Source organism: Bubalus kerabau, chromosome 5 (genome assembly GCF_029407905.1).
Source record: "Bubalus kerabau isolate K-KA32 ecotype Philippines breed swamp buffalo chromosome 5, PCC_UOA_SB_1v2, whole genome shotgun sequence".
NCBI classification, from domain to species: Eukaryota; Metazoa; Chordata; class Mammalia; order Artiodactyla; family Bovidae; genus Bubalus; species Bubalus kerabau.
In genome coordinates this window covers 42,104,101-42,127,404 of record NC_073628.1, presented here as the reverse complement: position 1 = coordinate 42,127,404, position 23,304 = coordinate 42,104,101, and the positions used below count along the sequence as shown (strand labels likewise).

The 23,304-nt window shown below is 37.9% G+C and overlaps 1 protein-coding gene across 10 annotated transcripts in view; it reads left to right on the top strand.

Annotated features, from left to right (window-relative positions):
• Positions 1–23,304, top strand: part of LOC129652658 (disks large 1 tumor suppressor protein-like) — a 690,295-nt gene that overhangs the window by 369,366 nt on the left and 297,625 nt on the right. The window contains exon 4 of one of the 10 annotated variants that reach the window (XM_055581518.1): positions 20,777–22,363. The exons of the other annotated variants lie outside the window; for them this stretch is intronic. Within the exon in view, the coding sequence (XP_055437493.1) occupies positions 20,777–20,965 (189 nt within the window). The 3' untranslated portion in view covers positions 20,966–22,363. Of the gene's footprint in view, positions 1–20,776; positions 22,364–23,304 lie in introns of those variants that run through there. 10 annotated transcript variants of the gene reach the window in all.

The following is a 23,304-nucleotide window of genomic DNA, read 5'->3' as shown; positions in this document are numbered from 1 at the left end:
AAATAGCAATATTCTTGCCTGGGAAATCCCATGGACAGAGGAGCCTGGTGGGCTACAGTCCATGGGGTCACAAGAGTTGGACACAACTTAGCAACTAAACCACCGTACAACTAACTATATTGTTTTTTGTGTTTTTTTTTCCTACAGATTGTTAGGCAATATGTATTCAATAAATGTTTATTGAGTAGGTGATTGACTATATTTTCCTTGATACATGAGAAAAATGTGATGTTTTTCTGTCTATATATAATATAGATAGTAATGTACTACTACTATATATTCCTGCATATATTACTATATATATATGTACATTTCTATATATATGTATGTCATACTAGAAGCATGTCTTGAAATTTCTTGGTTGATTCAGGGAAAAGATACTAGTCCTAGATAAGGAAGTTGTTAAAAGTATAAAAATGAGTCATGGTGGTTAACAGCTTACTGTGTCCTTTAAAGCAATTATTGTGTGGCAGAATATAAGGCAGTTATGGGCTTAAAATGATGTCGTGTAGTTCTACATCTTTCCCTATGCATGAATCTTTTAGCAGATTGTGTTGCTATCAGAGTCAGTGATGTTACTGGGTCATTAGCAGTCTTGGAGAGAATGGTTAGGTTGAAGGGACTATTCTCTTTCCTGCTACAGACTTGATTTGGGTTGATAGCTCACCTCTTTTAATAACTTGTTCTCTTTAAAAATTCATTTTTTTTGCCATTTTTGCAATTATGCAGTTTTACAATGACAATGCTTATTCAACAGGCAGAGTATCTTGACAAAAAAGATATAGATGTCTTCACATTCTCTCAAATTTTGTTCCCATAGAGAAAGGAGCTTACAGTATATATAAGGGGTCAATCCACTTCTAAGATATTATGGTCAGAGAATGAGATTTGTTCATGAGGTAGAACTAGCAATAACGATAATAAAAATGTAACTGTGAAAAATATTTCAAATATTGATACTCTCCAAGGTTGATGTCATTTACAGGTGTATAACATGAGGTGTAACCTATATAACATTAGATCCAAGGAAGTCTATCTACATAATACTTTGTCCATGGAGAGTTTATGTGGAAACCTCACAGGATTTGTTATTTTTATCAAGAAGTATAGTATTGCTTTGAATTAGCTTAGTATTTTTTCTCTTATGGAGCTTAGAACTTTCCACATTGTATTATAGTTATTTGGGAGCAGAGTAGAAGTCCCTTACAATATTATGGACTCAGGAAGTGTTCTGTGTATATGGCTCATATCCCTGTATTAGTGCTAGTTCACATCCCTGCATAGAATAGCCATTTAGTAAATGTTCATGCAATATATAAAGTGACTATATTATTGTCTTATCTAAAAGCCCTATAGTTTTGAAGCTATATAAACATATGAAACTGGGCAGTAGCATGCACCCTAAGTCACTTCAGTCGTGTCTGACTCTTTGCGACCCTATGGACTATAGCCGGCTAGGCTTCTCTGTCCATGGGATTCTCCAGTCAGGAATTCTGCAGTGGGTTGCTCTGCCCTCCTCCAGATCTTCCCAACCCAGGGTTCGAACTCATGATTCTTATGTCTCCAGAATTGGCAGGCAGGTTCTTTTCCATTAGCGCCATCTGGGAAGCCTCAATTGAGAGTGTTCCAGAAAATTTCTGATTATCCAACTTGTAACACTGGATCAAGAATAGATTCTAAGGTGTCTTGGGCATTAAAAATCTATGTGAATGCACTATTAAACATTTTATGAAATTTCATGCATTTTACTGTTCTCAGCTATTTCATTATTAGTAATTATATATAATGTAATTGTATGTATGCAGCTGTGATTTAAAGTAAATAACACAAGATCATGGCTTAACATATGAATAACCCCTTGTTACTTATTTAAAGAAGGAAAGTTGTTTTATTTTAATCTGTCATGGCCATCTTGCACAACGTGATGAAAAATGAATCAATATAATACCAGTTATCATTCCAGCAGGAAAACATAAGAAGTTCTCCAGTACAGAATCTACGAGAGTAAGTGAGTCATAAACTCCAAACCACTAATGCCTCAAGTCATTGGCTACCCTGATTCTTAAAGAAGTGTAAAACACAAAATATTCAGGAGATTTCTTTACAGTACTGTGGTAGTTTTATGTGCCAATTTATCTAGGCTGTGAAGTGAAGTGAAGTCGCTCAGTCGTGTCTGACTCTTTGCGACCCCATGGACTGTAGCCTACCAGGCTACTCTCTCCACGGGATTCTCCAGGAAACAATACTGGAGTGGGTTGCCATTTCCTTCTCCAGGGGATCTTCCCAACACAGGGATCGAACCCAGGTCTCCCGCATTGCAGGCAGACGCTTTAACCTCTGAGCCACCAGGGAAGCCGGTGGCTGTAGCACCCAGTTATTTAATAAACACTAATCTAGATGTTGCTGTGAAGGTATTTTGTACACGTGGTTAACATAAAACTGGTTGACTTTAAGTAAAGGAGATTACTCTTGATAATGGGTGTAAGCCTCATGAAATTATTAATAGTTGAAGGCCTTAAAAGCAAAACAGATTTTTCAGAGAAAGAATCCTGCCTCATGATTGCAATACCAATCCTTGAGTTTCTAGCCTGATGGTCTGCCCTGCATATTTCAAACTTTCCAGTCTCCAGGATTCCAAGAGTCAACTCCTTAAAATGAATCTCTCTTTGTACCTCTGTCTTTCTCTCTTATTCTGTTACTCTGGAGAACCCTAACTGATAGAATAACACATTTAATAAAGGCTTTGTCACTTTGTTTTCGTTCTTTCTTTTTTTTTTGTCGTTGTTTTGTCTAACTCTTTTGCGACTCCCGCCAGGCTCCTCTGTCCATGAAATTTTCCAAGCAAGAATACTGGAGTGGTTGCTATTTCCTCCTCTGGGGGATCTTCCCCACCCAGGGATGGAGCCTGCATTTCCTGCATTGGCAGATGGATTCTTTAGCACTGAGCCACCTGTGATGCCCAGCTAATTCTTAGGTAGCACTTATTATATTCCAGGCATTTATCTAAGCACTTTATATATATTAAGTCATTTAATTCTCATAGCAGTCGTACAAGATAGGTATTATTACTCTCATTTTACAGAAGAATAAGTTAAGGTGCAAAAAGTTTAAATGATTGGACCAAGAGGCATTTTCTGAGGCATTCTGAGGCAGTCTAGAGCAGAGAGTGTAGGTGGAGCAGATCCAAGCTGAAGGTTACAAGGAAGAAGTTGAAAGCCAGGAAGCTGAGCAACACAATGCAAATAAAATTTCATCAAAGAAATAGTGGGCTTATAATTGAAAAGATCCAAGTGAGAACTAGAATGAACAAGAATAAAGTGCCTGGGATATTTTAACAGGCCAGTAGCTGTAGGGTTGGAACATCAGGCTACCCTAAAGTGTAAGATTGAGATGTAGAGTTGCTATTTCCATTATGGGACTGTTCTAGTTGTTAGAGAGTTCTGCCATGATGCAATAAAAAGCATGCATTCTTAACATTCTACCATCACTTGTAATTCTGCAACACAGAGCAAATACACATTCTTTGCCATCAATTTGAAAACCATCACTTATCCCCTTATTCTACTCTTAACCTTTCCTACCAAGTATTTATCTGATACAGGTATCATATAGAGCTTTTTGAGAGACATTAGCAGTCCCAACTATGTGCTATTTTAAACATTAAGTACGAGTGTAAGAATAGGTTGATAAACAGTGAAGTATCTACCCACGCTGTAATGATGCTAACTGAAATAAAACCATTTGGATGGGGCCTTCCAAAAAAAGGGATGGTAACAACTTAGCCACATTTAGTTCAGTTCAGTTCAGTTCAGTCTCTCAGTTGGGTCCGACTCTTTGCCACCCCATGAATCCAAGCACGCCAGGCCTCCCTGTCCATTACCATCTCCCGGAGTTCACTCAAACTCATGTCCATTGAGTCAGTGATGCCATCCAGCCATCTCATCCTCTGTCGTCCCCTTCTCCTCCTGCCCCCAATCCCTTCCAGCATCAGAGTCTTTTCCAATGAGTCAACTCTTTGCATGAGGTGGCCAAAGTACTGGAGTTTCAGCTTTAGCATCATTCCTTCCAAAGAACACCCAGGGCTGATCTCCTTCAGAATGGACTGGTTGGATCTCCTTGCAGTCCAAGGGACTCTCAAGAGTCTTCTCCAACACCACAGTTCAAAAGCATCAATTCTTCGGCACTCAGCCTTCTTCACAGTCCAACTCTCACATCCATACATGACCACTGGAAAAACCATAGCCTTGACTAGACGGAACTTTGTTGGCAAAGTAATGTCTCTGCTTTTCAATATGCTTTCTAGGTTGGTCATAACTTTTCTTCCAAGGAGTAAGCATCTGTTAATTTCATGGCTGCAGTCACCATCTGCAGTGATTTTGGAGTCCCCCAAAATAAAGTTTGACACTGTTTCCACTGTTTCCCCATCTATGAAATGATGGGACCAGATGCCATGATCTTCGTTTTCTGAATGTTGAGCTTTAAGCCAACTTTTTCACTCTCCACTTTCACTTTCATCAAGAGGCTTTTGAGTTCCTCTTCACTTTCTGCCATAAGGGTGGTGTCATCTGCATATCTGAGGTTATTGATATTTCTCCCGGCAATCTTGATTCCAGCTTGTGTTTCTTCCAGCCCAGCATTTCTCATGATGTACTCTGCATATAAGTTAAATAAGCAGGGTGACAATATACAGCCTTGACATACTCCTTTTCCTGTTTGGAACCAGTCTGTTGTTCCATGTCCAGTTCTAACTGTTGCTTCCTGACCTGCATATAGGTTTCTCAAGAGGCAGGTCAGGTGGTCTGATTTTAGCCCTAAAATAAACTATACAGATTTTGGAAGGGCTATTTGGATGGGGCTTCCCAGGTGGCGCACTGGTATAAAACCTGCCTGCCACGCAAGAGACACTAAGAGATACGGGTTTGATCCCTGGGTTGGGAAGATCCCTGGAGTGGGAAATGGCAACCTGCTCTAGTATTCTTGCCTGGGAAATTCGTGGACAGAGGAGCCTTGGAGGGCTACAGTCCTTGGAATTGCAGTGTCAGACTTGACTGTGCAACTTCGCACGTACACATGCATACAGCTTTACTCATGAGGAACACGTCAGTAAAAACTGAAAAAGTGCTTTGAGCAGCCAGAGCCAATTCTACAGTCTCTTGGAAATTTGTTGGGATTAAGTTAAATAATGGAAATAAAGTGCTTAGCATACTGCTTATCAGTAAATACCTCCCCCACAAAAGAAAATTATTAACCATAGGGAGATATTTCTATTGGCAGACATACTCATGATCCTGAGAAGTGAATTCTCCCAGTTTGATAGTAAAAGAAGCCAGGGAAAGAAAAATCCAAAGCCAAAAGCGAACATAAAAGCATAAAATGTGCCATCAACTGAGACTATGGTGCATAGGGTTAGCTGTCTGAAGCAATTATTCTCCTAGAGTAGAAAAATAGTGAATGTTTAAAATAGTTTAAATTATTTTAAGTGTGATTTCTTTAAAAAGAAAGGAACAAACATTTTAGAAAGGTTTCTATGCAAAATAAACTGAAACTTTATTTTAAAGGATTAAACTCAAAGATACCTGGGAAACTCTGTAAAATGATTATTCCACACGGTTTTAGATAGCTTGCTGTTTGCTTGGCTTGGATTGGTTTGGTGTTACTGTGTCAGATTTTTTGACAACAACAGGAGCATCTTGTATGGGGAAATGAGTGAGAGTAGATCCTTGCCCTAAAGTAGGTAATTATCTAGAAGGAAGACAGATATGCACTCAAGTAGCTAAATATCAAGTGCTAAAGTAGAGATGGATGCAAAACTTTATGGGAACACAGAGCAGGCTTATTAAATATGAATTATGTAACTGCTGCCAAAGAAATCCTGAAAAAAATGTTACTACCTAGAACTGAAAGTTCTTGCTCTCTAGAACTTGAAGTGCAACATCAAATGACTTTATTTTCTAACATTTTGCTGGAACTATGATAGAAATGACTCTCTATTTAGACAAATAGTTTTTCATCACAGTTGATTCGTTCTGAGTAACAGAAAGCAAAGTGGGCATAAAAAACACTTAAGCAATCATTTCTTCACTCTTTCAGCACATGTTTATTGAGTGTCTAGGGTTCTCACCTTGTGCCCAATACTAAGGATACAAGATGGATGAGACTCCAGTGTTTGTAGTGGGAGCTAGAGTGCTGCTTATGGAAGGAGTACTGACATGGGGCCAAAAGGATCATACAGGAATTCTTCTTCCTCTACTTAAGAGCAACGTGATTTTGAACCTCCTCCTCTTAACCTGTACAATGAGAATACAAATATTTGCTTTCATAATTGTTTTAAAAGTGGAGCTGTAGAAGTAAAATACCAAATTTCTTTTGGTTTTGGCACATAGTACATGCTCAAAAAAGGGGACATATGTACATGACAGTGTTTGTCTTTAAGAAGCTTATCCAGTGGGGCATGCATCAATGCAGTTTAACATTAATTGTTGTTTAGTCACTAAGTCATGTCTGACTCTTTGCAACCCCATGGACTGTAGTTTACTAGGCTCCTCTGTCCATGGGATTTTCCAGGTAAGTATACTGGAGTGGGTTCCCGTTTCCTTCTCCAGGGGATCTTCCTGACCCAGGGTTTGAATCTGCGTCTGCTGCCTTGGCAGGCAGATTCTTAGGGAGTGCTTAATTTGCTATCTAGAAAAAAGACGGCTTCGTAGAGCAGGCAATTTGAGAAAAATCTTGAAGATTGCAATGGCAGTAAACAGAGTGGGTGGAATTTCTAGTAGATGGAGCACTATTTCCAAAGGTATTACATTTGAAAGAGAAAGCATATCTTTTTTCCCCCTTGAGGTTGTCGTTCAGTCACCAAGTCTTGTTTGACTCTCTGTGACCTCATGGACTGCAGCATGCCAGGCTTCCCTGTCCTTCACTATCTCCCAGAGTTTGCTCATACTCCTCTCCATTGAGCTGGTGATGATATCCAACCATCTCATCCTCTGTCGCCCGCTTCTCCTCTTGCCTTCAATCTTTCCTAACATCAGGGTCTTGTCCAGTAAGTTGGCTTTTTGCATCAGGTGGCCAAAATATTGGAGCTGCAGCTTCAGCATCAGTCCTTCTAATGAATATTTGGGGTTGATCTCCTTTAGTATTGACGGGTTTGATCTCCTTGCAGTTCAAGGGACTGTCAAGTCTTCTCCAGCACAATTCAAAAGCATCAGTTCTTTGGCACTCAGCCTTCTTTATGGTCCAACTCTCACATCTATATATGACTACTGGAAAACCATAACTTTGACTGTGCAGGCCTTCACTGACAAAGTGATGTCTCTGCTTTTTAATACACTGTCTAAATTTGTCATAGCTTTCCTTTTGCATAGCTTGAGCACAGAGTATCTGTCTGTCTGCTGGAGTGTGGATAGAACCAGATTGTTAAGAGCTTTACATGAGTTCTATGGATTTAGGTAGTGGGAAGCAATGGAAAGATTTTAAGCACAAAAGCAACACAGTTCAATTATAATAGCATGTGGACTGTTAGGAACCTACATCCATGAGGCCTAAAACAACAACAACAACAAACCCCCTAAAAGTAACTTTCCTTGTGAGAAATCCCAGTTCCAAATACTGATTTTGAAGGGGCATTCTCTCTAGTACCTTGTAGTCTCAGAAGGAGCCACTCTCTTGGAGGCCTCGAGAGATTTCATGTGGATATAGTACTGTAATCTTGGCTTGGCTTTGGTCTTTTTAGCTAAAATGGTATCCTGTTCATATTAATCACCATCAACAGTGCTTATCTATGGGTTTGGTGAATATAGTGTAGCAAAGCTGAGTATTAATCACTTTCAAACAAAAATATACCTGATGTTGAAAAGCAGCTGGCATCTTAAATGTCTGTCCTATTGATTAGCTACCTGTTGTGGTAGCTTTCATATCTTTGAAGTTCCTTTGACAGGAGAGACGCATGAAGGATAAGAACAGGTATATTTGTTTAAGGCCTTCATCTTCATCTCAGACCTTGAGATGTTATTATTTTATGATGAGAAGAGGCAGTTTTAGGTAAACCTATGGGAAAACATTTCCAAAGAATAGGAAAATGTGTCTCCATAAGGCCTAGAACATCAAGCTTGAATTGGATATTTATACCTCCTGAGATTTTCTCCTGAGATTTATCCCTGGTTTCTGCTTAATTTCCAAAGGCCAAGGGATAGGAAAGTGATATTCTTTTCAAGAAAGTGGAGATTACAAGCTTTTTTTTTTTTTTGTAACTGCACCTGCTGCATGAGATGAGAGACTCTACCTGCAGTGAATTTCCCAAAGAGAAAACCTCAAGAGAGACTTTAAATAAAAAGACACCATTTGGATCCAACAGCTTTTAATCCCTTTCATCTGCACCCTACCTCTTTCCTCTGCACCCCCTGACCATGTGGAGTGGGGTGGCCTGTCTAGAGTGGAGACATTTCTGTGTCTGATCCTTCCTGATCCTCAGGAACTTCTGCGTTTTTTGTTAACTCAAACATTTTATGGGTTTCATAAATCCAGACTTTTGGATAGAACACAATTGCCTATTATAGAAGAATTTTAGGGAAAAGGGAACATTGATCTTTTAATTATTTTCTCTTAGAAGTTTTCTGAGAACTATAACCTGGTACATTCCTATAAACATTAAACATACACAACTGGGTGACTACTTATCTTAAAAGTCAGTTCTATAAAGGTGTATTGAAATTTATTGTGGTAAACCAAGATCCTCAGGGGTTTGCATTCTCACAGCAAAGTCACATAGCCTAAGAAATAACATTCCATTTCCTTGAATTTTGTCCTTTAAGCAGGATACTTTTAATAGGTATGATATTTTGGGTTGAATATTTTTCTAAAAACCTGTTTGAGATTATACCTGGACCATTTCTTGTTTACTGATCCCTGTAACTTAAATATTACTTACACAAATAATAGGAAATACAAGATTATATTTTTTCAGTTTCAGTTTGAAAGGGATAAAGAATGATAGAGAGGGACATATTATGTAGGTGAATCAAAATCATCTGTATCTAGTATTCCTATAGCAAGAAAAGATTTTCAGAAAGTGTGTTTGCTGTGGAAGAAAGTGGTGGAAGACCTCAAAGCATGTCTTACTCTAAATTTGGTCTTTTGAGACCTAATTTTTTAAAAGGAGGAAGACACTCCTCTGTTAATGTGAGTCTCAGACTGTTCATAAGACCACCACAGTCAGTTCCTGGGTCCCCAGAGTAAAAAGACATGTAAGAGCCCTTCTACAGAACCAGCTTTTCAAAACCTCATTTATATCTCGACTTAATAATATATTGTCTAGTGGCCTCTGGTATATTTCTTAATCTCTCCAAACCTCAATGTCCTCGTTTGTTTAATCATTTAAAGGATCAAACAATATTATGTATGAATGCAGTTTATAAACATAAATCCTCTACAATATTGTTTTTGTTTTAATCTTCTGAAAGAGTTCCTTTCCTGGGAAGGTAAACTCAACCACAGCTTTGAGAGAGTCTGCCTTTAACATGAGATGGCATTGGTTCATCTACCACCTTATTGTACAGGCAGATTCAGGAGAGTATTGCCTATGTAGTTCCATGGTCATTTCTCAGACTTACGTGTAAGTCTGAAGCAAGCTCTTTGATCCTTCTCATCCCTATCTTTATTAAAACAAGCTTTATTTCATTGTTATTTAAAAAATCTAATCACATTTTGTTAATAGGAAAATATGATGAATGATTGTGACATCTCTCATAGACACAACTATATTGTATTTATCTAGTTTATCTTGTTTCAGAAACTCCAGATATAAAAAATCTAACACTGATTCTCAAATGTCTATTTTGTTTCTCATAAACAACTGTATCATGTTTCCCTTCTGCATGTACTTCTATTTAGAAGGCACTTCTAAGCCTAACTTCTTTCATTCTATTTTGAAGAGATTTCATTTGACCAAGAAATATTACCCTTTTCAAGCCTGATGTACACATTTGCATGCCAATAAATGGGATGTGATTTTTACCTCAGGGCTATTTTCAGAATAGTGATGATTTTGGGGTTCTCAGAAATAAGCAAATTTGTCTAGATAGCTCAGGATGTACTTTTTGTATCATTAGGCATATGTGCTGTATGTAGCCCACATCAATCTTTATTTTACATCCAGAATGGCTGAGATCATTTTATTCCTTTCTTCCCTGTTGGCTCAGACAGTAAAGAGTCTGACTGTAATGCAGGAGACCGGGGTTTGATCCCTGAGTCAGGAAGATCCCCTGGAGAAGGAAATGGCAACCCAGTCCAGTATTCTTGCCTGGGAAATCCCATGGACAGAGGAGCCTGGCTGACTACAGTCCATGGGTCACAAAGAGTCGGACACAACTGAGTGACTTCACTTTCATTTTCCCTGTTTTTTAATTTTCTAAATTAGGTCACATGTACTTTGTTTCTGTGTTGTTTTTTTTTGTTTTTTTTTTTTCCCAGCTGGATTAATTTATTGTACTGCATTCATTAGTCTATTGAATCACCTGAAGAATTTTGAGTTAGGTTGTTATAATCATTCAGGTAATTATAAATTATTTCATATTAGGTAGCTTATCTGAAACAGATTTTTTCTGATTGTCTCTTGATCTGCTGCAGGAACTGTTGCACATAATAGTATTGAGAGCTTTGATATAAGTAATACACCAAACCCAACAAAGAAATGGCGACAAAAATTATACATCAGACTTTTTTTGTTGTTGAAGTATAGGTGATTTACAATATTATACTAGATGCAAGTATATTACATTGGGATTCAGTATTTTTATAGATTATACTTATTTAAATGTCATTACCAGCTAATGGCTATAACTCTCTGTGCTATACAATATATCTTTTTCTTTTTCTGTTTTATACATAGTAGTTTGTTTATCTCTTAACCCCATAACTCTAATTTACCCCTCCCTCCTTCCTTCTCCCCTTTGGTAACCAGTAGTTTACTTTTTGGAGAAGGCAATGGCACCCCACTCCAGTACTCTTGCCTGGAAAATCCCATGAATGGAGGAGCCTGGTAGGCTGTAGTCCATGGGGTCGCTAAGAGTTGGATACGACTGAGCGACTTCTCTTTCACTTTTCACTTTCATGCGTTGGAGAAGGAAATGGCAACCTACTCCAGTACTCTTGCCTGGAGAATCCCAGGGATGGGGGAGCCTGGTGGGCTTCCATCTATGGGGTCGCACAGAGTGGGACACGACTGAAGCAACTTAGCAGCAGTAGCAGCAGCAGTTTATTTTTTGTATCTGTGAGTCTGTTTCTGTCTTGCATATACATTCATTTCTACTAATTTTGGATTCCTCATATAAATGATAATCATACAGTTTTTGTCTTTCTCTGTCTGACTTAGTTCATTAAGCATAGTATTCTTTAGGTCCATCCATGTTGCTGCAAAGGACAGAACTTCACTCTTTTTTATAGCTGAGTAACACTTCATCATATATGTTGTTGTTGTTCAGTTGCCCAGTTGTGTCCGACTCTGCAACCCCATGGACTGCAGCATGCTGGGCCTCCCTGCCCCTCATCATCTCCTGGAGTTTGCCCCAGCCATTGTGTATATGTGTGTATCAATGTGTACACCATGTCTTAATCCATTCATCTGTAAATGGACACTAGGATTGTTTCCATGACTTGGCTTTTGTAAATAGTGCTGCTCTGAACATTGTAATGCATATATCTTTTCAAATCATAGTTTTAATTTTTTTCCAGATATATACTCTGGTGGAATTGCTGTACATATGATAGTTCTGTTTTTAGCTTTTGAGGCACCTCCATACTGTTTTTCATAGTGACTGCTTCAATGTACATTTTCTCTTTTTTTTTTTCAATGTACATTTCAACAACAGTGTAGTAAGGTTCCAGTTTCTCTACATCCTTGCCAACACATATTACATTGACATTTAAAGTAGCTAGTGAAAAGTATGTATCTAGTGTCATTATATTACTTGTTTTCCAGTTACTATAGTTCTTTTCTTTCCATTTCTTCTTTTTGTTTTTTTTTTCCTTGTGATTTGATGATTGTCTTAGTAGTATGCTTGTGCTCCCTTTTAGTTTTTGTGTATCTATTCTAGTTTTTTGATTTCAGATTACCATGGGGTTTGTATATATTGACATATACTTATATCTACTGGTTTTAAATACACCACACTTTTTTGTAAAGATTCTATTAATAATTTTTTTAATTGGTCAAAAAGTATAAGGCACCTTCCTATTCATTCCTTTTTAGATGTAGATGCTGATAATGTTCTTGAACGTTCTTTGCCCATAACTCTTGATGACCAGTGATAGCAATTGTAGGGAAGCCTGGTCTCAGATATCCAGGTTGCTTGGTTACTTGCAGCATGTTTTTTGTTTTTTGTTTTTTTTTGCTTTTGTCTCCTTTTTCTGCTGACTTTCTCTTTTTTTGCCTTTATTCTTCTTTCTTTTTGTATTTCTTTCAGTGTGTCTGCCTTCTTTCCTTCTTCTAGCAGTGAAATAGCTTTAAATTTGTCCTTCAGTGCAAAGACATTGGAAATCATTTTCAAGTTTAAAAGGTATTTTCAAATTTAGAAGCTTAAGAGATATGTTTGCATTCTAAGGTTTGATATTGCTCTTGATGTACCTAAGATTCTGTTAATTTAGATTGCCTGATATTATCAGAGGCATAAAGTAGTGAAAGATGTAACTAGAAAATTGGGTGACAGAATTGAAGTGTTTCCAAATAGATAATAACTTTCTAATTTCCTACTCAGTTCTCTGAAAATTAAAGGTTTAGAATTTTAAGTGAAAATAATTTAAATGTTTAAGCATTTTAAGGAATATAAAGCATTCTCTGATGCAAATTTATATACATAATTATTTAGGTGTGTTCATGAACATGTTCATAGCTTTGAGCCAGTTGTTGTTTAGTCACTAGGTTGTATTAGACTCTGTGACCCATGCTCCCCTGGCCATCGGATTTCCCAGGCAGGAGTACTGGAAGGCGTCACCGTTTCCTTCTCCAGAGGATCTTCCTGACCTACACCTCCTGCTTGGCAAGTGGATTCTTTAACACTGAGCCACCTGGGTACTCCAAAAGCAGAAGAGACTAAGAAGAGGTGCCAAGAATACACAGAAGAACTATGTACAAAATGTCTTAATAACCCAGATAACCATTGATGGTGTGATCACTCACCTAGAGCCAGACATCTTAGAGTGTGAAGTCAACTGGGCCTTAGGAAGCATCACTACAAACAAAGCTAGTGGAGGTGATGGATATCCAGCTGAACTACGTCAAATCCTAAGAGATGATACTATTAAAGTGCTGCACTCAATATGCCAGCAAATTTGGAAAACTCAGCAGTGGCTACAGGACTGGAAAAGGTCAGTTTTTATTCCAATCCCAAAGAAAAACAATGCCAAAGAATGCTCAAACTGCCATACAGTTGGACTCATTTCACATGCTAGCAAGGTAATGCTCAAAATCCTTCAAATTAGGCTTTTGCAGTACATGAATTGAGAACTTCCAGATGTACAAGCTGGACTTAGAAAAGGCAGAGGTGCCCACTTTCAACATTACTATTCAACATAGTTTTGGAAGTTTTGGCCACAACAATCAGAGCAGAAAAAGAAATAAAAGGAATCCAAATTGGAAAAGAAGAAGTAAAGCTCTCACTATTTGCAGATGACATGATCCTCTACATAGAAAACCCTAAAGACTCCACCAGAAAATTACTAGAACTAATCAATGACTATAGTAAAGTTGCAGGATATAAAATCAACACACAGAAATCCCTTGCATTCCTATACACTAATAATGAGAAAACAGAAAGAGAAATTAAGGAAACAATTCCATTCACCATTGCAACGAAAGAATAAAATACTTAGGAATATATCTACCTAAAGAAACTAAAGACCTATATATAGAAAACTATAAAACACTGGTGAAAGAAATCAAAGAGGACACTAACAGATGGAGAAATATACCATGTTCATGGATTGGAAGAATCAATATAGTAAAAATGAGTATACTACCCAAAGCAATCTATAGATTCAATGCAATCCCTATCAAGCTACCAACAGCATTCTTCACAGAGCTAGAACAAATAATTTCACAATTTGTATGGAAATACAAAAAACCTCGAATAGCCAAAGCGATCTTGAGAAAGAAGAATGGAACTGGAGGAATCAACCTACCTGACTTCAGGCTCTACTACAAAGCCACAGTTATCAAGACAGTATGGTACTGGCACAAAGACAGAAATATAGATCAATGGAACAAAATAGAAAGCCCAGAGATAAATCCACGCACATATGGACACCTTATCTTTGACAAAGGAGGCAAGAATATACAATGGATTAAAGACAATCTCTTTAACAAGTGGTGCTGGGAAATCTGGTCAACCACTTGTAGAAGAATGAAACTAGAACACTTTCTAACACCATACACAAAAATAAACTCAAAATGGATTAAAGATCTAAACGTAAGACCAGAAACTATAAAACTCCTAGAGGAGAACATAGGCAAAACACTCTCTGACATACATCACAGCAGGATCCTCTATGACCCACCTCCCAGAATATTGGAAATAAAAGCAAAAATAAACAAATGGGACCTAATTAACCTTAAAAGCTTCTGCACATCAAAGGAAACTATTAGCAAGGTGAAAAGACAGCCTTTAGAATGGGAGAAGATAATAGCAAATGAAGCAACTGACAAACAACTAATCTCGAGAATATACAAGCAACTCCTACAGCTCAACTCCAGAAAAATCAATGACCCAATCAAAAAATGGGCCAAAGAACTAAATACACATTTCTCCAAAGAAGACATACAGATGGCTAACAAACACATGAAAAGATGCTCAACATCACTCATTATCAGAGAAATGCAAATCAAAACCACTATGAGGTACCATTTCACACCAGTCAGAATGGCTGCGATCCAAAAGTCTACAAGCAATAAATGCTGGAGAGGGTGTGGAGAAAAGGGAACCCTCTTACACTGTTGCTGGGAATGCAAACTAGTACAGCCACTATGGAGAACAGTGTGGAGATTCCTTAAAAAACTGGAAATAGACATGCCTTATGATCCAGCAATCCCACTGCTGGGCATACACACTGAGGAAACCAGAAGGGAAAGAGACACGTGTACCCCAGTGTTCATCGCAGCACTGTTTATAATAGCCAGGACATGGAAGCAACCTAGATGTCCATCAGCAGATGCATGGATAAGAAAGCAGTGGTACATATACACAATGGAGTATTACTCAGCCATTAAAAAGAATACATTTGAATCAGTTCTAATGAGGTGGATGAAACTGGAGCCTATTATACAGAGTGAAGTAAGCCAGAAAGAAAAATACCAATACAGTATACTAATGCATATATATGGAATTTAGAAAGATGGTAACAATAACCCTGTGTACGAGACAGCAAAAGAGACACTGATGTATAGAACAGTCTTATGGACTCTGTGAGAGAGGGAGAGGGTGGGAAGATTTGGGAGAATGGCATTGAAACATGTAAAATATCATGTATGAAATGAGTTGCCAGTCCAGGTTTGATGCACGATGCTGGATGCTTGGGGCTGGTGCACTGGGACGACCCAGAGGGATGGAATGGGGAGGGAGGAGGGAGGAGGGTTCGGGATGGGGAACACATGTATACCTGTGGCGGATTCATTTTGATATTTGGCAAAACTAATACAATTATGTAAAGTTTAAAAATAAAATAAAATTAAAAAAAAAAAGAAAAGGCAGAGGAACTGAGGTCAAATTGCCAACATCAGTTGGATCATAAAAAAGAAGGAATTCCTGGAAAACATTTGCTTCCTTTATTATGCTAAAGCCTTTGACTGTGTGGATCACAACAAACTGTGGAAAATTCTTAAAGAGATGAAAATACCAGACCACCTTACCTGTCTCTTTAGAAACCTGAATGCTGGTTAAGAAGAAACAGAACCAGATATGGAACAACTGACTCATTCAAAACTGGGAAAGGAGTATGACAAGACTATATACTGTCAGCCTACTTATTTAACTTCTGTACAAAGTATGTCATGTGAAATGATGGGCTGGATAACTCACAAACTGGAATCAGGATTGCTGGGAGAAATATCAACACCTCAGATATGCAGATGACACCACCCTAATGGCAGAAAGTGAAGAAGAACTAAAGAACCTCTTGATGAGAATGAAAGAGGAGAGTAAAAAATCTGGCTTAGAACTCAGCATTCAAAAAAGTAAGATTGTGGCATCTGGTCCCATCACTTTATGGCAAATAAAGGGGGAAAAGTGGAAGCAGTGACAGATTTTACTTTCTTGGGCTCCAAAATCACTGTGGACAGTGACTGCAGTCATGAAATTAAAGGATGCTTGCTCCATGGAAGAAAAGCTATGATAAACATAGACAGCATATTAAAAAGCAGAGACATCACTTTGCTGACAAAGGTCCATCTAGTCAAAGCTATGTTTTTCCAGTAGTCGTGTACAGCTGTGAGAGTAAGACCATAAAGAAGGCTGAATGTTGAAGAAATGATGTTTTTGAACTATGGTGCTGGAAAAGACTCTTGAGAGTCCCTTGGACCGCAAGGAGATCCAACCAGTCAATCCTAAAGGAAATCAACCCTGACTATTCACTGAAAGGACTGATGCTGAACCTGAAGCTCCAATACTTTGGCCACTTGATGCCAAGAACTGACTTATTGGAAAAGACCCTGATGCTAGGAAAGAGGGAAGGCAAAATGAGAATGGGGCAGCAGAGGATGCGATGGTTAAATAGCATCACTGACTCAACGAACATGAATTTCTCCAAGCTCTAGGACATAAGGGAGAAGGCAATGGCAACCCACTCCAGTGCTCTTGCCTGGAAAATCCCATGGATGGAGGAGCCCGGTAGGCTGCAGTCCATGGGGTTGCTAGGAGTCAGACATGACTGAGCGACTTCACTTTCACTTTCATGCACTGGAGAAGGAAATGGCAACCCACTCCAGTATTCTTGCCTGGAGAATCCCAGGGACAGTGGAGCCTGGTGGGCTGCCATCTATGGGGTCGCACAGAGTTGGACACAACTGAAGTGACTTACTGTTAGCAGCAGCAGCAGCTAGGACATATGAATGTCAGCAAAGCCTGGCATGTTGCAGTCTATGGGATCACAAAGAATTGGACACAACTCAGTGATTGAACAACAACAACAATATGTGTTCTGAATGTGTGGATATGAATATCCACATGTTTGGCTGTGGATGTAATTTCCTTTCTGTTAATGTATTAGCATTAATTATGGTAAATATCAAAAGAATCAAAACACTAGCAAACATTCAGTTCAGTTCAGTCGCTCAGTCATGTCCGACTCTTTGCAACCCCATGAATTGCAGCACACCAGGCCTCCCTGTCCATCACCAACTCCTGGAGTTCACTCAGACTCATGTCCATTGAGTCAGTGATGCCATCTAGCCATCTCATTCTCTGTTGCCCCCTTCTCCTGCCCCCAGTCCCTCCCAGCATCAGAGTCTTTTCCAATGAGTCAACTCTTCACATGAGGTGGCCAAAGTACTGGAGTTTCAGCTTTAGCATCATTCCTTCCAAAGAAATCCCAGGGCTGATCTCTTTCAGAATGGACTGGTTGGATCGCCTTGCAGTCCAAAGGACTCTCAAGAGTCTTCTCCAACACCACAGTTCAAAAGCATCAATTCTTTGGCGCTCAGCTTTCTTCACAGTCCAACTCTTACATCCATACGTGACCACTGGAAAAATCATAGCCATGACTAGACGGACCTTTGTTGGTAAAGCAATGTCTCTGCTTTTCAATATGCTATCTAGGTTGGTCATAACTTTCCTTCCAAGGAGTAAGCATCTTTTAATTTCATGGCTACAGTCACCATGTGCAGTGATTTTGGAATATCTATTAATATTGTGATTTCAGTGGATTTAATAAGAAGCCTTTTTATTATAAACCCATAAAGGTTATGTTGCAAATTTAAGACCATGTTATAGAAAATGTACTTGAGATATTTATTGACTATAGTGGATGCTGCTGCTGCTGCTAAGTCACTTCAGTCGTGTCCAACTCTGTGAAACCCCATAGACAGCAGCCCACCAGGCTTCCCCATCCCTGGGATTCTCCAGGCAAGAACACTGGAGTGGGTTGCCATTTCCTTCTCCAATGCATGAAAGTGAAAAGTGAAAGTGAAGTCACTCAGTCATGTCCAAGTCATCGCGGCCCCATGGACTGCAGCCCACCAGGCTCCTTCCTCTGTCCATGAGATTTTCCAGGCAAGAGTACTGGAGTGGGGTGCCATTGTGACTTGTACCAAAAGATAGTTATTTAATCTAATTTTTGTTTGATTCAATTTTATAAATTAAGACCCCCCAACCAAATGAATTACAAATAATTATATTTATTAGAAATACAAATAAAAACTGATGTTTGAGGAAAAAAAGTTCCTCAGTAATTAACTATACCAAGATTCTTTGAAGTCATATAGTCAAGTTCAGTTCAGTTCAGTCACTCAGTCATATCCTATTCTTTGAGACTCCATGGACTGTGGCGTGCCAGACATTCCTATCTATCACCAACTCCTGGAGTTTACTCAAACTCATGTCCATTGAGTTGGTGATGCCATACAACCATCTCATCCTCTGTCGTCCCCTTCTCCTCCTGCCTTCAATCTTTCCCGGCATCAGGGTCTTTTCAGATGAGTCCGTTCTTTGCATCATGTGGCCAAAGTATTGGAGTTTCAGCTTCAGCATCAGTCCCTCCAATGAATACTCAGGACTCATCTCCTTTAGGATGGACTGGTTGGATCTCCTTGCAGTCCAAGGGACTCTCAAGAGTCTTCTCCAACACCACAGTTCAAAAGCATCAGTTCTACAGCGCTCAGCTTTCTTTATAGTCCAACTCTCACATCATACATGACTACTGGAAAAACCATAGTTTTGACTTGATGGACCTTTGTTGGCAAAGTAATATCTCTGCTTTTTAATATGCTGTCTAGGTTGATCATAACTTTTCTTCCAAGAAGTAAGCGTCTTTTAACTTCATGGCTGCCGTCACCATCTGCAGTGATTTTGGAGCCCCCCAAAATAAAGTCAGCCACTGTTTCCACTGTTTCCCCATCTATTTGCCATGAAGTGATGAGACCAGATGCCCTGTTCTTAGTTTTCTGAACATTGAATTTAAGCCAACTTTTTGGCTCTCTCACTGTTTTTTTTTTTTTTTTCATGTAGTCAAGAGCTAGAGTTATCTGTTTTCAAATTTTCAAGAATTATTTCATGACTTTTCCCCTTATTTTTAAGACTTTTTTCTAATAACAATATAATAACATTATGTAATAACATAAAAACTTAGAAAATATTAACGTGCCTAAATTAAAAACAGAACAACAAAACAAATCACTAATAGTGCCATACCACAGTGTGCTTTTTAGGGGATGTCTTTCTAGAATTTTCCCATGTAAGCATATGCATATTTTTGTTTACAAAATTGTATACTGCATATACTGATTTGTATCTCTTTTTTAACTTAGTAATATGTTATACATATTTTTTGATAATTTTCCATTGTGATATTCTTTTCCGCATGATCTTTAATGAGTTAGTAATAATTGTGATAATAGGTACTTTATCTTACCAGTTTCCCATTACATTGCATTTATTTACAGTATTTCACTTTATAAATAATCCTCCCATAACATTTCTTACATATCAACTTTGATATATGTGATTATTTCCACATATGATTATTTTCCCAAGATAAATTCCTAGGAGTGGAATTCTGGGGCCAACCACGTCTTTAATTTTTACTTCCATTAGATTGTGCTGTTTTTCTCAGATTTTAAGAAACAAGCTAGGTTAGTTTTTACAGTTCCTCTTTTCTGAGACAGTTTTAATTGCTAGAGTGATAGATTCCATAGTTTAACCTAGATATTCAAAGTCTAGTATTTATACACACACACAAACACACAACTCGTTACCAGTTCATGCTTTCCTTTATATACACACACACACACACACACACACACACTCACATACTCTTAACCAGTTCATACTTTGCTTTCCTCTTGCTCTTTGTTCTTGGCCACTGACTTCTACTGTGCAAATTGACATTCAAGAACTTAGTATATATATTGGAATGATTTTTTCCAGCATTATTTCTTAGCCATTATTTCTTCTGCCACATCAGAATGAGTTGCAACAGCTTCTCTGGACATGAACCAGAGACCATCCTCCGTCTTATTCAGTTGACTGACTGCTGCTACTCGGGTAACCCTGACTCAGAAACTTTGTTTTTACATCCATTTGTGAATACTTTCTACCTCCATTTTTGAAAACTTTCTACATCCATTTGTGAATACTTTCTTGTGTTGGCGGTACAGTTGGGTTGACTTCCCCATTTCAATTAAGGCTCAGATATCAGTGCCTTTTTTCTTCATTGTCTCTGCATTCCTTCCTTCCACCAGCCTTAGCTGCGGGAACTCCATCACTGGGCACTGGTCTTTGCTTTCTTACTAGACAGGAAAATTTAGATGAAGAAGCAAGTATTATAGCAGATCCAGGTTTTCGATGACCTAAAGATTTTGTAGTTTGGGAGCCTCTCTTTCATGTAAAGAATATAAAATTACCAATATGACATTAGGTAAAAAAAATGAGTATATATGTAGAATAAAGATGTATAATGATGTACTATAATCAATTATAAACACTAGAAAGTGGAAGGTAACTGTAAATATCACAGAATTGTGAAATAGTACATGATATTTTAATTAATTGTGACTTAACATACTTCTATCACCCTTCCCCAGTGGCTCAGCAGTAAAGAATCTGCCTGCAATGCAGGAGCTGCAGGAGACTTGGCTTCGATCCCTGGGTCAGTAAGATCCCCTGGAGGAGGAAAGGCAACCCACTCCAGTATTCTTGCCTGGAGAATCCCATGGACAGAGGAGCCTGGCGAGCTACAGTCCATAGGGTCACAAAGAGTCGTACACAACTGAAGCAACTTAGCACGCACACACTTCTATAATACCTTCCCCTCTTATTTTTTGGCTAAATCCTCAGCAACAATACTCTTAATAAGACCCCAAATTTGTAATATTATTTCTATAACAGAGTTGAAGCATCTTTTCTTTGGTGTGGTTGGTCAGACTTTGGATTTTTTGTTCATAATTTTGAAAAGTTTCTTTCAGTTTTATCAGTTATTTATAATTTGATATTAGTAAAAATTTAGGACATTTTAAAATCTTCAAATTTGGGAAAAATATATTAATTTTTTCATGTATGAGCTATTAGAGACATGCTTATGATTTATTATATTTGCTTAAACAGAGTTGTACTGTTTAAGCACAAGGATTTGGATAATGTCTATTTCATTTTATTCCTATAAAAAAGAAAAAAGTATGGACCATTTGTAATTGTCTTTGCTGCATTTTCAAGTACAAACCTGACAGAGTAAGAACTTTCATCTTGACTAGGTGTTAATGAAAACTTAAAACTTAATACATATTACATGTCTAATGATTGGAAGTCTTTTCCACAGACTAGTTCTGATATCATGTATTCAGACCTTTTTACTTCCATCTTTTGCACACTTCTGGTTCCAGGCATCACAGGACATGCTTATACCACTGTGGCCCTGCCACAGAGGATGGTAGGAGTGTACCTAGAAACCATTTTTATACCGAGAAATCTAACACCCTAACTCTTGATAGAAGTGACTTTGAACTTTTTAAGTCAAGTCTGTTAAATTCAAACTAAATGTGTTCCCGACTCAGTAATTCCTTTGCTAAATTTTCAAGATGCCTTTGGTCATTCTAGTGATACTTTGTATATGGGGAATATAATGGAGAAACTAGAGTGGAAAGACACAAAAATCTTAAACATTTATGGTTAAAACATCTTATATTTTTATAAATTGTACAAAAACATGACCATGGGAATAGTCTTAGGATTCTTCCTAGGCCTTGGTGGAAGCTCATCTCAGAGAAGTGTCCTGAAGCTTAAAGTTTACTAGCTTTACTAGCTGTGCCTTTGATTATTTCTCTTATCAAAGTTAATTTTGGTTCACTGTTTATATTTCTCTTCCACTAAATTGTAAGCTCCAGTATCTATTCATCTTTTTATCTTTAAGTGCCTAAAAGAGGTCTGGGGACATAGGAAGTGCTAAATAATTATCTTTTAAGTATTGCATGAATAGTACCTTCTTATTATTCTTATTAAGTATTCTTATTCTTATTATTCTTCTTAAGTATTCTTCTTACTATAGGATGCAATCAGTCAGCATGAGACTCTCCTCTAATCCTGGGCAGTGAATTTCTTGTGAGTTACCACAAGAAAAGTACATGCATAACTTTTTAATGAAACCAATGCTCTAACCTCTGAGCTGCAGAGTCTCAGCTGCATGTACAACTTTTTAAAGGGTAATTGCTTTAAAAATCAGTGCCCTAATTGAGTACAAATTTTTAGATGGGCACTTTGTTATGATAATTTGCTAAACAGAATAAAGATGTATGTTTTAATATATTGTACATTAAGCTAATCCAGTGACTGATGCATAGCACATAGACAGTAAATATGTTTATTATTCACCCATACAGAGTGTTTTCACTGCCCTAAAAAATCCTTGAGCTCTGTCTATTTTCCCCTTCAACCAACCTTAACTCCTGGCAACCACCTGTCTTTTTACTGTATCTATAATTATGATTTTCCCCCAAGTGTCATATAGATGGAATCTTACAGTATTTAGCCTTTTTAAATTGACTTCTTCCACTTCGTAGTGTGCACTTAAGGTTCCTTTATGTCTTTTCATAGTATGACAGCTTCTTTCTTGTAAGTGCTGAATACTATTTCTCAGTCTGAATGTACCACAGTCCAACGCTGTTACTTAAGCTACATCTATGCTGCTGCTACTGCTGTTAAGTTGCTTCAGTTGTGTCAGCTATGCTCACAGGTAAATATTTCCCAGCATCGTAAAAGAAGTTGATTAATATAGAGTTGTAACTAGTTTTCAATCTCATGGCACATGACCATTTACTATGATATATCTGAAAAAATTACACATGGTTCCAAAAGAACATAAGAATTCTAGAAATAAAGCAGTAAATATAGTAGTTCCCAGGAGAATCAGTCAAACCTAAGGCATTCATAAAGCATATTTCCAACATTTAATGGTGGAACTGCTTTTTCTTTTAATACTTACAGTGTCCACACGCTAGAACACACTTCCTAGAACTAATTTCACTAAATACTTTTGAAATTTTAAAATATTCTCCAACATTATTAACAAACCTGTGTAGCAAATATTATCCTTAGAATTTGTTCTCTGATGGAAAGAGCT